We start from the raw sequence: 16,051 nt of genomic DNA, 5'->3' as shown, positions 1-16,051 counted from the left end.
AAAACAAGCAGCACCAATAACACACAGATGTGACGCGGTAAAAATAAAAAGTATCTTTACTTTTCAGTTACATCTCAATTAGAAATCAACAGCACTGTTCATCCAGACGAACTGTGCAGCAGTCCAATTTTAAATTTCACTCTGCAGTTTCTGCCCCCTTCTTTTTTTTCTTCCTCTTCCTCCTCTTCTTATTGTTGGGTTTGCTGCCAGTCTGTCCTCCTACAGGTGTTGATCTGTCCTCTGTCTCTGAAGCTTCAGAGTCTTCTTCTGAAGCTGCAGGTCTCTTCTCAGAGGAAGGCAGATTGCGTGGTTTCACCTCTGGGCCGCTGTGACGGAGTAAAGAGCAAGAGTCAACCTACTCATCTAAAAACACTACAGCAAACTTCCACAGCAGAGAGAAACATTAAAATAATAAGTTGCACAGCTACTTTCATCAGGCAATCATGTTTTATCCCAAAACAAAGATTTGAACAGATCTAGACAGTGTTACAGTAGAATTAAACAAAAGAAAAAAAATTACTGACAAATTCAATATGTTTTATGAGCAGATAGGGAACAAATACAGAAAATCAAATATAACAGGTACAACTAAAAACTATTTAGCTAAACACACTGTTAGCTAACCACACAGATGTGTGCGCAGACCTTCAAGGCCTTAACTCAATGTAACAGCTGGTGTTAAGGTTTTTTTTGTAAGTTTACATGACACTAAAGTATTCACCTTCTCTGAACAGCCAGTTCTTGCTTTGTATTTCCAGGCTCGCTGTGTTTCTCCAGCAGGGCCACGAAGAAGCCGTGCGTGAGGGTCTTGGCGGTGCTGGCACGCAGACACTGTGGGAGGGGCTCCAGGCCTCGCTCAGGCCACTCAGCCAACAGAGGAACCAGTCTGGACGGGGAGACACGAAAGGATTCGAGTAACACTTCTAACAACCAGTTTGGCATAAATAACATACCTCAGGAATCAAAACCCCAACACTGAACACCTGAACATTTGTTGCATTTTTTTAACATGTTTTGAGTTTGTAAAAGCTACCTCAGCCTGCATCTCTACACTTAGAAACAAAACCGTAACCCCTTCCCCCATTACATATGAATTATGGATATCTGAAATTATTTCACTGTCAGAGCTGCACTTTGTCACAGTCCTCTTTTAATGAAAATCTTAAATCTTGTGCCGTCAGTGTCATTGCATAGTCCTGAAAATGGTCTCACACACCAGTAACGTCAAATTTTATTGACAACACTACAATGCAGTACTGCTACTATAACATGCATGTGTGTCAAGGTGGAGAGATCACAGAAAAATAAAAAAAATCTCCAGGTTTTATCGTCTAGACAGCTAAATAAGAATAGAATGTGTTAAAATGATAAATAAACAGTCTGAATGTCTTCAGGCTGTTGCTACCTGAAGCCGGGGTTCTGCTGCAGACAGGCAGCTACCACTTCCTCGTTCTCCTGTTTGTGGATGGAGCAGGTGGAGTAAACCAGGCGCTTCAGGCTGGGAAACCTGAGAGCGTGGTTAAGGCAGCGCAGCTGGAAGGAGGCCAAAGAAGCCAGACGAGCTTGCTGCTCCTCCTGGTCAGCAGAGGTGTTGTCCTGGAGGCACACCATACCTGAACCCCAACACACACAGATTACATTTTTTTGGGTTGTTGTTTTTTTACTATAATTAAGCTGTTTGTTTCTTTATTTGCACACTGGGACTCTGATTCTTGCTTATACTTGTGAAACATAGCCAAGTTTTGCAGTATCTGCTTAGGGGGAAACATGAACTTGAGAGAGGTCTGTGATGCCTAAACGGGTTTTTATTCCAGTTTCTACTCTGCACACCCACATCTATGACTAACGTTTGTTACATAAACAACAAATTCAATGTTTAAAAAAATGAAATAAATATGATACATTTTGCATTCAAACTAAAGCATCACAAATTGAAGATACATATGCACAGATGTTGTAAAGAACCCTACTGCAGTCATACAAACACAGGGATAACTGGTCACTCTACCTGAACCACTGCAGGAGGGATCGAGCAGGATGTACTCAACATCCTTATACTGCGGGTTGTCGGGGTCCACCTTCAGGAAGTCCTGGTTGGCCAGCTGCTGACAGGTGACCCCTGCACGGAGCAGGAGAGTTGACATGGTGGCCAAGCGCTTTCCATCCAAATCAAAAGCAAACAGCCTGCCCTTGTTCTTCATGATGGCTGCCAGCTGGCTGGTTTTGTTGCCGGGTGCGGCACAAGCATCAATGATGTGGCTACCAGGTGAAGGACTAAGGAGATGAGCTGGGAGGCAGCTGGCTTTGTCCTGCAGAACTATGTGGCCTGCTTTGTACAGGAAGTGGTCATGGAAGTCAGTTTTAGGAGAGAAGACCAGCAGCTCTGGCAGGTGCAGGTCACTCAAAAAGTATCTGTCCTTCAGGGATAAGTCTTCCAGCCTGGAAGCCTTCCCCAGGTAGGAGAAGCCATCCCTCTTCAGGTAGTCCACAACATCCTCCACAGTGGTCTTCAGAGTGTTCACACGTACATATCTAGGCAGCTGGTCCCCCGCAGGGTGTTTGACACTGCAAGGAAGCAGGTCTTCATTCCTGCTTACCTTCTGCTTCACTTTCATGCGAGCCAACTCCGCCTGCAGCCTGGAGCGATGCTTCATCATCATGGCCTTCCAGGATCCGCCACACTTCAGCCCCTGGCCTATCAGCAGGTCGTACACGAGCACCTTAGCCAGGGGCATTTTTAGCTTGGTATGCCTGAGTAGCTTGGTGGACTCGATGATCTCCTGCAGGACGGAGGAAAACTTCTGGGTCTCACAAACCAGAGCAAACAGCTGCTTAATGTTCTTGAATTGACTGTCGTAAACAAGAGTTTTCAAAGCCCCCTGTTTCCCCTCGACCTTCTCCATGATCTCTGCTGCTTTCAGGTACAGAGCCATGGCGAAAGAGGGTTTTTTTTTTTTCTACTGCGCTCAAACACTCCTCTTCTTTCTTTAGTTCTGGGCAGGAAACAACGAGCGGGTTTATTTCAGCTCTACGGAAGCAGCAGCTTCTTCTATACTTTTCCTCCGTGCACACGTGAGAGGAGAGGTCATGACACCGGAAGTACTCGTTGACGCACTGTTTTTCTTTTGACGTAAGTAGCAGTAACTGGTGCCGGATCAAAGACAGTAGAAAACGTCTCTATCGCCCCCTGGTGTCTGGCTGCAATACAAAAAGGTTGTCCTCAAATGTTCTTCTCTCCTTGGGATGCTTTAACAGCGTGGCTTGTCATGAATCACCTAAATAAGAGTGAAGTTGCTGCGGCAGAAAGAAGATGACGAGCTAATTTAATGACATAAATCACTGATGCAGATTTAAAACATGTTTGAACTGAAACACAGCAAACGTGGAAACTGTTTCGATAATGCGGTTATATTTTTACTAAATAAGTTGACATGCATTTCATTGAGGCTGTGTGTGCTTTCCAAAAGCAAATATCAATGCATGTTCTGAAGAACATATTTATTGATATGAATAGTAGCGATTGACAGGATTCATTTCATTCTAAACGTGGCATAAACAGGATAGTTGCAACTTCAATGATGTCACAGACTACAAATCTATTCTGGATTTAGGATACATGATCATGCTCTGTACTGAGTCTGCACATTAAAGAGCACAATAATCAGTTTGCTTTTTGTCCGGGGGTATGGAGTGGAAGTGTGATTTTCCACTTTCTTTATTGAATAATTCTGCTTTACATGATAATGATTTGGTCAACTGGCTCCAAGACTGTAAAAAAGACTGTAAAAAAAAAAATGCTGAGCATCTTTCTCTTTCTGCTAACAACTTGTTCTTTACTTTAAAAACTTTGGATCAATGTGATTCAGCCTTTTCCTCAGGATTGATAGCTAAAGTGTCCCAACTTACCTGAGCCTGAACTCACAGATGGTGTGATACCTAGGTCAAAAAGGAGATGGACAATCCGGGTTTATCAAAGCACATTTCAAAAGCAAAGCAGTTGTAATTGTACAGGGGATGCACTCCTGCTCATGACATGGATAACTTACACAGCTGTGGAGGCACCATCAATGCTGAATGATATTTCCAAGTTTTCTTGTGTTGTATTCACTGGCATCCATAGTGAAGACATCTTGGAGCGTGGAGAATCTCCTGGTGGTGGAGCAGACTGGGACAGAGTTCCACTGATGAAAAAGAAAGTCACGGTGAATTTTACAAAAGTTTAATAAAAAAAAGATTCAGACCAAAAGATTTGTGATCTACACAATGCAAGCTGATCAAAAATAAGCTCAGTATTTTCATTTAATATATTTTTCATCTGCTTGAATGTTTCCTGGCTCACACAGTGCTCAACCTGCTAGATTTTTATTTGTTATTAATTTATTTCAAATGTCTAATCTTATCTTTGAATCAAACATTCATACATATATACACTATGTTCATTATAATAGGATACATATGTACATATATATAAAATAGACGAATATGCCTCATCTATACATACGCTATGATCATTATAGAATAACATAAAATATTCAAACTGAGCTTACTCTTAGACATAAACAGTAGTCATATAAATTCATATACTGTTAAACACAAATGGTTAAATTGTTTCTGCAGAATAAGTACTTTTGTGACGTTCGCCAGTATTAGTTGTATTTGTATTGCGGTGTTCTGATAGTATGGCTTCTTATACTGAAGAAATGGGTCTAAATAAATAATTAAATAAATCCTCCAGCACTCGTTGTTGTCACCTATTGCTAATGTTTTGACGCTGGTAGCCTCTCATACGGTCTAAGAATTTAATGCAACTGTTTATCACAGGAAAAGTGTGACGTTTAGGACACGTGAACCTAACATTAGCGGGCATAATGTTAGCTTAATAGTCAGCTCAACAGCTGTTGTTAGCTCCGGGCAGGTGACTACAACAGCGATGAGCCCCGATGAACAGATCCGGGGCGGATGGGCACGTACATAAATGGATCGATCCGGGCGGGATACGGTGGGAAACGACAGATACCTAACCCATTCTACTACAAAATGACGCCTTAATAGACTGTCCTTTGAACGTCACGACGTAAATAACTTTCGGCGATAACGTCACTTGAACTCCTTTGAAGAAAGTTCTGGGGGGCGGAGTCAGACCCAATGACTACCCCCCAAATACATAACTTGAACCCATACATTGCTATAGTTCTGAACCCATGGACTGGCCATCGGGCATATTGCTATTTGCCCGTGGGCTGAACTTTTGTTTTTATGCAATGGTTTTTATTTTTTTTTTTTTTTTTTAGGTTTCCTGAAAGGTGTTGAACACTTTACACATGATCGATATAAAATTACTAAACTAAATCTTATAGACGATTCAAAATGGAGAACAAAAAAGAAATGAGTTCCCTAAATCTGTCATTTATTAATTTTAATATTAATTAATGATCATATACTTAATTTAAGGCATGTGTTGTAGATCAGTAAAATCCAGAATAGGGAGTAGAAAATTACCAAGAATCTAACATACTTCAGATCCAGGAAATCCATGAAAAGAATAGCAGGATTTCAAGTCTTGAGGCATCTTTAAAAAAGAGCAGGAACTGGTTGCAAAGATGACAGAGGTCCAAAAAAGACGTTAGCGTGAAATGCAGGTGCTCAGAAAAGAAATAACAAAACAGTTTACCGTACAAACAAGCTGAAAAGCTTACAGTTGGAGGAAATTAGTGAAAATACACAATCGTTAACCGTTTATTAGGATTTCAACTCTTAGTAGTGGAAATAATTTCATCTTTGAATCGCACTGACAGAACAGGAACTGTTTTGTTGTTAAGAAACGCAGAGGAGTTCAAAGCATGACAGAGGAATCACCAAAGATAAAAAATGATGGAAAAAAAAACACTGACCTTTGGAAAATGCTTGTTTAACATGTGAGCTGGAGTGTTCTGAGACTGGAAACCAACCATCCCTCTTACTAAGGTCCAAAAATTTCTCTTCACAGAATGTAGATCTCACAAACAAATATGAGGACAAAACTTGAACTTCTCTTCATTTCTTTTTATCGCTGCAATCAAACACCTTGAAAATAAGTGTGCCACTGAAAAATGATGCGGGACAAAAGCTTCAGTTGAAAAAAGAATTGTAGGATTTCAACTCTTGAAAAGAAGAACAGGAACTGGTTGTTAAGAGGAGGTGAATCTCTGGTTGTCCTTAAAATCAAAAATGAGCAGGAAAACAAGAACTCATGATGAAGCTAAGCAAGACAACTGATGAAAAAAAATGAAAAAGTTAAAGAACTGCAGAAACAACATGAGATGCTTCAAACTGAGATTCAGAACCATGAGAAGTACATTCATCGTAATGACTTCCTTGAAAGAAGGATAGACGAGCTTCTTACACTACCTAGGGAAAGAGGTGTACTGCCGTCAACAGAAAGTTAAAAAGTGTGGAAGAAGAAAAACTGAGAAACTACAGGCTGAACTTAAAAGTGTCAAAGACAAAATGAGGAGTATAGAGCAGGAAAAAGCTGGGCAATAGAGAAACGAGAAAAAAAGTGTCAACTGACAAAGGAAAATGATGAACTGAAAGCAAATGATGAACTGAAAGCTTTAGGGAGAAGGAATGTAACAAGACAATGTTGAGGAAAGAGGTAAAAGCCAAAGTCCTGGAATCTGAAAGTCAGATAAAGGAGCTGGCAAGGCAACGTTTTACTATCGACCGCCTGGAAAAATGTCTTAAGGTTAAAACTAAGCAAATAATTATATTTGAAAAGGAGATGCAGGAATCTGGGAAGAAAATTTCATCCCAAGAAAATAAGATAGCCCATCTGAAAACTGCTCTTAGCAAAGCAGAAAACGATCTGGAACTGGAGATAAAGAGAACTGAAAATCTTAGGTCTGATAAAGTGCTCCTTTCTGAGACAAAGTTCTGCATTGAGAAAGAACTCTATACAGCTAGAGACACTATAAAGACACTTCTGAATAAAATCAAAGAAAAGGCTCAAGAACTCCAAGAGACGAAAGTAGACCTTGCCAATGCTAAGACCAGCTATAATGCTGTAAAGACTGAGCTGGATATTATCAAACAGCAGCAGGCAGATCTAAAGACAGAACACGAGAAACAGCTTAGCTCTGGAAATGACAACCTCTTTGCAGTGAAGTCAAAGATGACGCAAACTGTGAAGGACAAAGAAGAGGTTGAGAAAGCTCTGGCAAAGTCCAGACACACAGTATTTAAGCTTGAGCAAGTAATAGAAGAACTGGAAACTGACATTGGCATTCAACGAGAAAAGAATGCAGTACAGAAAAAAGAAAATGATGATCTGCTGCAACAGCTGAAGGGACTTTATGACACGCTCGGCCACACTGTGCAAGTCGAGAAAAAAGCCTCCCCAGAGCAGCAAAGAAAGGATGGGGATGAAAAAATAGCCCGGAAAAAGGTGAGATTTGACCTGAGAAATGTGGAATACTTTCCATCCAAAGATGACAATGAGCTGAAAGAACAACAGAAAGAAATCAGAGACCTTAAGGGCAAAATGGGTAACAAGCTTACCACATATGACAGTAAGCTACCTATTATTTCCACTAGGGCCCAGTCTAAAACTGTAGACAACTCAAACAAGCAGTCTGAGTCTAGGAGCTCACTCAACCTCAAGTCTACTGTTACTCTCAAGGCAGAAGAAGAAAGGATTCATCCCCATCCACCTGTAAGTAAATCCCAGGCAACTCTACGTAGAGTATACAATCCTGGTGCAAAAAACAATCAAGCGCCCGCCTTCAGCCAAACCCAAACACATCTAAAAACCCTCCTACCAGTTCTCACACTGACTCCAAAGAAATAATCAGCTTTTAAGCTGGTTAAAAAATATTAATGTTTTGTTTCCAAAGTCAAAATAAATCACAAAGAGACAATATTAGAAAAAGAATTAAATACCCGCCCATCCTGAGGGTGTATTACATCCGTAACCCAGGAGTGGCTGTATTTGCTATAACATCATAAATGTAAGACAATAAGGACATCTCTGCATGTGTGAGGAAGTGACATGCATTTCATCTATGTCGCTTCATCACCCCAACCGTCGAGGTAGATGGCCGCCCCTCACTGAGCCTGGTTCTACTGAAGGTGTCTTCCCGTTAAAAGGGAGTTTTTCCTTCCCACTGTCGCCAAGTGCTTGCTCATAGGGGATCTTCGGATTGTTGGGTTTTCTCTGCATTATTGTAGGGATGTTACCTTGCAATATTATATTATATATTATAATATAATAAATTTTTAAAATTGGCACAAATAAAATTGATGTGAACTGAGTTTTTCTTTTTATGTGTACAAGTGGTTGTATTTGAGTACTTTTGATCTGCTTTTATTCGCTACTACGCACACACTGGCTTCAAAAATACAAAGTGATGGCAGTCCCCATAAAAAGGGAATTTTGGCTTGATTTTTGTACAGTGGCAGGAAGTGGAGTGAGGTTATTAAAATAGGCTGTTTTCAGCTAGTTTTAAAGCTACATTTTAGTTAGTTTTTAGTTAGCGAACCTTTAGTTACTGTGGCCAAATACATATTTCATTTTTTAAAGTCAACACATTTTCAGTAATTCGCAGTCGGCCGTTGAGGAAAAGCACATGTTCGGTAGCTAATCCGTGTATTTACCCTGACTAAAGAAATATCTCTGCTGAAGTCACTGAGATGGTTTATATGAGAAACAGAAATGTTACTGGCCTGATCAGTCACTAGGCAATGTTGCCGTTACTGTACCTTTATGGGTATTACACGGTCAGAGCAACATGCTGGACTCTTCTTTAGCTCCTCTGCAGAGACGATTATTAAATATGTGCAAACAGCAGCATGTTTCTGGCTCCCTCCACACATGGTCAAGGTCAAGTTATTTATTTCCAACAGCCCATGCTGCACAACTTGCTTTACAAACTAGAATGCAACTAAAACAAGTAAAACAATGATGATGCAATAAAATGTAAATAAATAACAACACTAAAATAAAATAGAATGCATTTAAATTACTTATTGGCAGCAGATTTGACGCAGTTTCAACTGAAGATGAATCAATGAGAGGATTAAAAAAATGTTCTCAGTTTTCTTCAGTTGCAAACTGTCTTTAATATCAGTTCCAGTTTCTAGCAGATATCTCAGTTTCTTGATAACACAGCTGATACATACTCCAATGTTTAATGCAAGCAGAAACTTTTGAATGCTTCTCAGAGGAGATCAAAGCACTCATAACACTGGTGTTAATTTTCAACACATTATCGGTCTTTACCACAGTAAAATCAGGTAGCTGTCATTCAATGCCAACATCAGCCTACCTGACAAAACCAAACTAAATTAAGCTTTTCCATCAACTTCCATCAGACATTATAGTTTATCCAAGCAAAATGTTTTCTTTTAAAAATCTAAGGTTTTGAGGAAAATAACAGCATCTATGAAAGAACATGAATGATTGATTAGGCTATTTGAAAATGGTGAAAGACAAGTCTGATAAAAAGCAGAAAAGATGCTGACACTGTTGTATTTCATGTTAGAATGAATGAAAGAAACTGTAATGCCTGAAAAAAGTGGATTTCTCATTTGACTATAAAATATAAATGACTTTTGCTGGAGGGACTGAATAGCCAAATTCAATATAAAGATCTACTGTTCCATCACGTTTGGCAGCAAATATCTCATTTATCAGTCCATAGTGGAAATAAATAAGCATTCAACCTCTGATTTGACAATTTATTACTGTCTTAACAAAAATTGCAGTCAGAAAACATGAGATTCTGCAAAAGAACGATACAAGCTGAACTCATTTTGGTTTGAAGTGAATCAGATACCATTCATTCACTGACTCCATTTCTAATTTGCCATTTCCCAATTCAGTAGAGAGCTCTGACTTGAATCATGTGTGGAAGGGACAAAGTACAACTCTGAGCAGCACCGTACAGCACGCAGGGACAGTGTGCATCTCTATCGCTGCTGCAGGTATGAAGCTGTGAGGATCATTGACCAGAATGTGTCACTTTAACAAACTGATGAAACCAGCTGTAACACAGGACTTGTTGCTTTGTTTTTTTAATGCAGTCCAGCAAATGCGTTCTAGGAACAAAGAGTCAGCTGATTCATTTGCTACAATATAAGAGGTATTAACAGTTCACCCTCCTTCTTAGCGTATGGCACAGTTTTTAAAAAGTAGAGGCAGAGTTTCTGTTTAATGCTGTGAAAGCTCTGCCACACTCAGCTGTTATCCATCAGTGTTTAGCAGCCCGACTGGGCTTTTTAACAGTCTTCACTTTTACAGAGTTTTTGTATAGTAGCAGTCTCTCTGTGGTGTGAGGTGGCAGGCGGTTCCTTTTTGCTTTCACAATGCACGCAGCCATCGGACTGAAACGATCAAAACCTCCAGATGTGGCGGGCACCGCCAGCAGCTTCTTGGCGAGGCCTTGGAGCTTCGGGAATCGAGAAGCACATTTCCAGTACTGAAGAGTAGAGTTGCTTTCCCACAGCGGTTCAGACAGGTACACGTCAAACTCTGACATCTTTACGGCACGGCTCTCAGCCTCTTGCTCAACACCATAAACAAACAACAGCTTGCCCACCCCGATGGGGTTTTTATTGTCGCCGGTGACTTTAACAAAGCGTGCCTAAAGACTGTGCTTCCTAAATTTGTCCAGTTTGTGGACTTTGCTACGAGAGGAGAACACACTTTGGATCATGTCTATTCAAACATCAGGCATGCTTTCAGAGCGACACCCCTCCCCCACCTGGCTGGATCTGACCACCTCTGCATGTCCCTCACCCCCACCTACACCCCCTGCTGAGAAAAAACAAAGCCCCAGACAAAGACAATAAAAACCTGGCCTGAAGGAGCCCTCTCTCAACTGCAGGACTGCTTCTCAACTACTGTATGGGATTTATTCTCCAGCCACAACCTCCAGGAGTACACGGACACTGTACTCTCGTACATCAGGAACTGTGTTGACAATGTCACCGTCAACAAAAGGGTCAGGGTGTTTCCAAATCAAAACCCTGCATGAATAGCGGTGCAATCCTCCTAAAAAGCCGCAACACTGCCTTCAAGTCAGGGGACAGGGCTGCGTATAGGCGGCGGCCAGGGCAGACCTGAGTAGAGGCATCAGGAAAGCTAAGGCTGCCTATAGGAGGAGGATTGAAGATCACTTTGCTGACAACGACCCCAGAAAAATGTGGCAGGGGATCAATCACATTACCAACTACAGAAGCAATAACCAGGCGACATCTAGGATTGATGCCTCGCTGGCTGAGGATCTAAATCGTTTCTTCGCCCGCTTTGAGACGACCAGACCCTCAGCTGTCACACCACTTCCACCCGCCCCCAGCACCGGCACACTAACACTTAGGGAGCATCAAGTGAGGTGTGTTCTAAGGTCAGTGAATCCCAGGAAGGCGGCAGGTCCTGATGGAATACATGGAAAGGTTCTCAGAGCATGTGCTGACAAACTGACCGGAGTCTTCACTAAAATCTTCAACCTTTCCTTGTCATTAAACACCGTCCCGCCCTGCCTCAAAACCTCCACCATCATCCCCATCGCCAAGAAGACAGCTGTGGTCAGCCCAAATGACTACAGGCCTGTTGCACTTACGCCTGTAGTGATGAAGTGCTTTGAGAGACTGGTCTGTCAGCACATCAGGGCCAGTCTGCCTCCCACTTTGGACCCCCACCAATTTGCCTACAGGACTAATCGATCCACCGAGGACGCTATCACCATAGCGCCCCACACTGCGCTGAGTCACCTGGAGCACAGAGGAAGCTATGTGAGAATGCTCTTTCTGGACTTCAGCTCAGCATTCAATCACATCATCCCGGAGATCCTGGTCCAGAAACTGTCTCACCTGGGACTCTCCACCCCCATCTGCCTCTGGATCAAGGACTTCCTGACAAACAGACCACAGTCTGTCAGACTCGGCCCCCACCTGTCCAGCACCATCACACTCAGCACCGGGTCTCCACAAGGATGTGTTCTGAGTCCCCTCCTGTTTACGCTCTACACATCCGACTGCTCCCCTACCCATCTCTCAAACACCATCATAAAGTTTGCGGACGACACCACTGTGGTTGGACTCATCTCAAGGGGGGATGAGTCGGACTACAGAGATGAGGTCAACAGACTGACTGAGTGGTGTTCAGTTAACAACCTCCAACTGAACACCACGAAAACTAAAGAACTCATCTTGGACTTCAGGAAGGGCAAAGCAGACCCGGCCCACTTTACATTCACGGGAACCGTGTGGAGAGGTACACTCCATGAGGTTTCTGGGCGTGCAGATCTCTGATGATCTCTCCTGGACTGCAAATACCACTGTGGTGGTAAAAAGGCCCAGCAGCGTCTCCACTTTCTGAGAGTGCTCAGGAGGAACAACCTGGAGGAGAGGCTGCTGGTGACATTCTACAGAGCCACCATAGAGAGCATCCTAATGTACGGCATAACAACATGGTATGCAGGGTGCTCAGCTGCAGACAGGAAAGTACTGCAGAGGGTCATCAACACAGCCCAGAAGATCACTGGCTGCTCTCTGCCCAGCCTGGAGGTCATTGCAAACTCTCAGTACCTCAGCAGAGCTGGCAATATCATCAAGGACCATTCTCACCCCAGCAATCAACTGTTTGAACTATTACCGTCAGGCCGACGGTACAGGTCACATAAAACCAGGACAAACAGATTCAGGGATAGCTTCTTTCCCAGAGCTATCACTGTTGTAAATAAGCACAAAAACAACTGAACCTGCTTAGCCATACCATACTGTCACTGTCATTATATTATACTGCTATTCATACTGTCATTATATTAATGCTGCTATCCTGTAAATATCATACTTACTTTTGTTTTATTGTACCTTTTATATTTTACATTTATATTTATTATTGCATTTTGCACCAAGGGAGTGGCACTCCAATTTCGTTGTACCCTGTACAATGACAATAAAGGCTATTCTATTCTATTCTATTCTATTCTATTCTATTCTATTTAGAGTCTTTGCAGGCGGCTGAAGGAAGTTGAAGATGGACTTCCTCTTGAGGTCGTTTTCACTGATTTCAGGACAGTTGTTGTCTGAGCTGCCAGCACAAGTGTCCATCACGCCATCTGTCTGGCTTTCTTCTTTCACATCGTGCTCCAGCCCACTGCCTGTCTGATCTTTCTCTGCCTCAACAGTAGGAAAAGCTGAGGCTTCCATGTTTTCTAATGTGGACTCAACAATGCTGCGAGCCTGAGATTTTGACGGAGGTGTCAGGAAATCATTCTGTTCATCCTGGTTGTCATCAGAAAATGGCTGCAAAAAAAAGGTTGTTTTTTCCTTTATCTACTCAAAACGCATCTTCAATTAAATATAAATCTACAGAAGTCCGCTATGCTTCTGGCCTAATTTGGTACCTGCAGTTTGATCCTAGGATCCAGCACAGCAGCTAGTATCATGTCCTTCTGGTGAATCACTGGCTGGAAGTGTGTGTAGAGGCCTGTGCGCAGGGCCTTGCAGAAATGGGTGTAGTTGGTGACACAATTCTCCAAGGTTTTATCAAGTCCAATGAGGGACGGTATGATGAAAGACATAGTCACACCATTTCCCTGCAGGACCTACGATAGAAAAGACACAAACATGTCTTCTATTAAAGACCCTGTTCACATTTCTTCTTAGCCTGATTATGGGATTACTGAACAAAAGGTTACACATGTAGATTTGGAAATTTCATTATAAATGTTGAAGATGACTGGTGTAATTATACATTGCTCGCATTAGGTTTTTATCAACTTAAATTACATATGTTTTTATGAGCAGATAGGGAACAAATACAGAAAATCAAATATAACAGACACAACTAAAAACTATTTAGCTAAACACACTGTTAGCTAACCACACAGATGTGTGCGCAGACCTTCAAGGCCTTAACTCAATGTAACAGCTGGTGTTAAGGTTTTTTTTGTGAGTTTACATGACACTAAAGTATTCACCTTCTCTGAACAGCCAGTTCTTGCTTTGTATTTCCAGGCTCGCTGTGTTTCTCCAGCAGGGCCACGAAGAAGCCGTGCGTGAGGGTCTTGGCGGTGCTGGCACGCAGACACTGTGGGAGGGGCTCCAGGCCTCGCTCAGGCCACTCAGCCAATAGAGGAACCAGTCTGGACGGGGAGACACGAAAGGATTCGAGTAACACTTCTAAAAACCAGTTTGGCATAACTAACATACCTCAGGGAGCAAAACCCCAACACTGAACACCTGAACATTTGTTGCATTTTTTTAACATGTTTTGAGTTTGTAAAAGCTACCTCAGCCTGCATCTCTACAATTAGAAACAAAACCGTAAACAAAACCAGTTTCTACTCTGCACACCCACATCTGTGACTAACATTTGTTAGATAAACAACAAATTCAATGTTTAAAAAAATGAAATAAATATGATACATTTTGCATTCAAAGTAAACTAAAGTATCATAAATTGAAGATACATATGCACAGATGTTATAAAGAACCCTACTGCAGTCATACAAACACAGGGATAACTGGTCACTCTACCTGAACCACTGCAGGAGGGATCGAGCAGGATGTACTCAACATCCTTATACTGCGGGTTGTCGGGGTCCACCTTCGGGGTCCTGGTTGGCCAGCTGCTGACAGGTGACCCCTGCACGGAGCAGGAGAGTTGACATGGTGGCCAAGCGCGCTTTCCATCCAAATCAAAGCAAACAGCCTGCGGCAGAAAGAAGATGACGAGGTAATTTAATGACATAAATCACTGATGCAGATTTAAAACACTTTTGAACTGAAACATAGCAAACGTGGAAACTGTTCTGATAATGCGGTTATATTCTTACTAAATAAGTTGACAAGCATTTCATGGAAGCTGTGTGTGCTTTCCAGCAGCAAATATCAATGCATGTTCTGAAGAACATATTTATTGATATGATTAGTAGCGATTGACAGGATTCATTTCATTCTAAACATGGCATAAACAGGATAGTTGCAACTTCAATGATGTCACAGACTGCAAATCTATTCTGGATTTGGGATACATGATCATGCTCTGTACTGAGTCTGCACAATAAAGTGCACAATAACCAGTTTGATTTTTGTCCAGGGGTATGGAGTGGAAGTGTGATTTTCCACTTTCTTTATTGAATAATTCTACTCTAAATGCTTAATGATGTGAGCAACGGGTTCCATGTGATTAAAAGATAGTAAAAAAAAATGCTGAGTATGTTTCTCTTTCTTTACTTTTGTTTACCTTTTTAAAAAAAATTTTTTTATTTGTTTATCAAGAGATTATACAAACTTATATACATTGTATACATCTTACATGACATATTTTCTCAAACATTTCTTTAAGTAAAAGTATAATAAAATAAAGTAAAATTAAAAAAAAAAAAATTAAAATTAAACAAATAAATAAAAAATGTTAAATCCTATGTCTACCTTAAAAAAGAGTACATTTCAAATTCTTTTCAATCTAGTCGCAGGGTGAGTAATGCCGGGCTCACACTGTGCGATTTTTTCAGTCGCGCGATTCAGCTCCTGCTCAAACTGTACGATTGACTCGCAGGAGTTAGAAGTTCATAGGTCACGATGCAGGGTCTCACACTATACGACCCGATGCTCTGATGCGACCTGAGTGCTCACACTGTGCGTCGCTCGCTCTCCCTCTCTGTCTTTCACTCACACAGACACGCACACCACCACCATCAACTTTGCTAAATTGCTAATGAAAAACATTGATCAGGCAGCTGTGATTGAGCAGCAATCTCCATCCAACTCCTGTCACGTTTGTTGCGGTCATGGTAATTTTTTGAAGCCACATCAAAAAGGCTCGGGTGAGCTTGCCAAAGTTTAACCAGTTGTGCTTCCATCGCTTGTGTCCAGACAATACGCTGTGCTGCCATCCTACTCAGTCTTTTTCGCCGACGTTTATGCGTTTGCGCGTGTGCAGTGTGAGAAACTGCGGTGACACCCTCACGACGGTCGTGAGGATTTCAAACATGTTTGAAATCCTCCCGACCAAGCGATTGATGATCGGGAGCTGGTCGTGAGGTGTTAATCGCTTCTCGTTACC

The 16,051-nt window shown here is 41.8% G+C and overlaps 1 protein-coding gene across 1 annotated transcript; it reads right to left on the bottom strand.

Annotated features, from left to right (window-relative positions):
- Positions 1–38: 38 nt before the first annotated feature.
- Positions 39–14,661, bottom strand: nsun5 (NOP2/Sun RNA methyltransferase 5). Its single transcript, XM_039604145.1, has 9 exons — positions 14,521–14,661; positions 13,962–14,126; positions 13,386–13,586; positions 4,047–4,181; positions 3,907–3,936; positions 2,009–3,294; positions 1,406–1,613; positions 722–886; positions 39–326 (listed from the first exon to the last, which is right to left on the bottom strand). Exons 6-9 carry the CDS (start codon positions 2,931–2,933, stop codon positions 137–139), a joined length of 1,488 nt encoding a protein of 495 aa, XP_039460079.1. The 5' UTR covers positions 2,934–3,294; positions 3,907–3,936; positions 4,047–4,181; positions 13,386–13,586; positions 13,962–14,126; positions 14,521–14,661; the 3' UTR covers positions 39–136.
- Positions 14,662–16,051: the final 1,390 nt, after the last annotated feature.

Source organism: Oreochromis aureus, linkage group 20 (assembly GCF_013358895.1).
Source record: "Oreochromis aureus strain Israel breed Guangdong linkage group 20, ZZ_aureus, whole genome shotgun sequence".
In the NCBI taxonomy this organism is placed as follows: Eukaryota; Metazoa; Chordata; class Actinopteri; order Cichliformes; family Cichlidae; genus Oreochromis; species Oreochromis aureus.
Note: the sequence above shows the minus strand (reverse complement) of the source record. Positions and strands in the feature narration are given on the sequence as shown.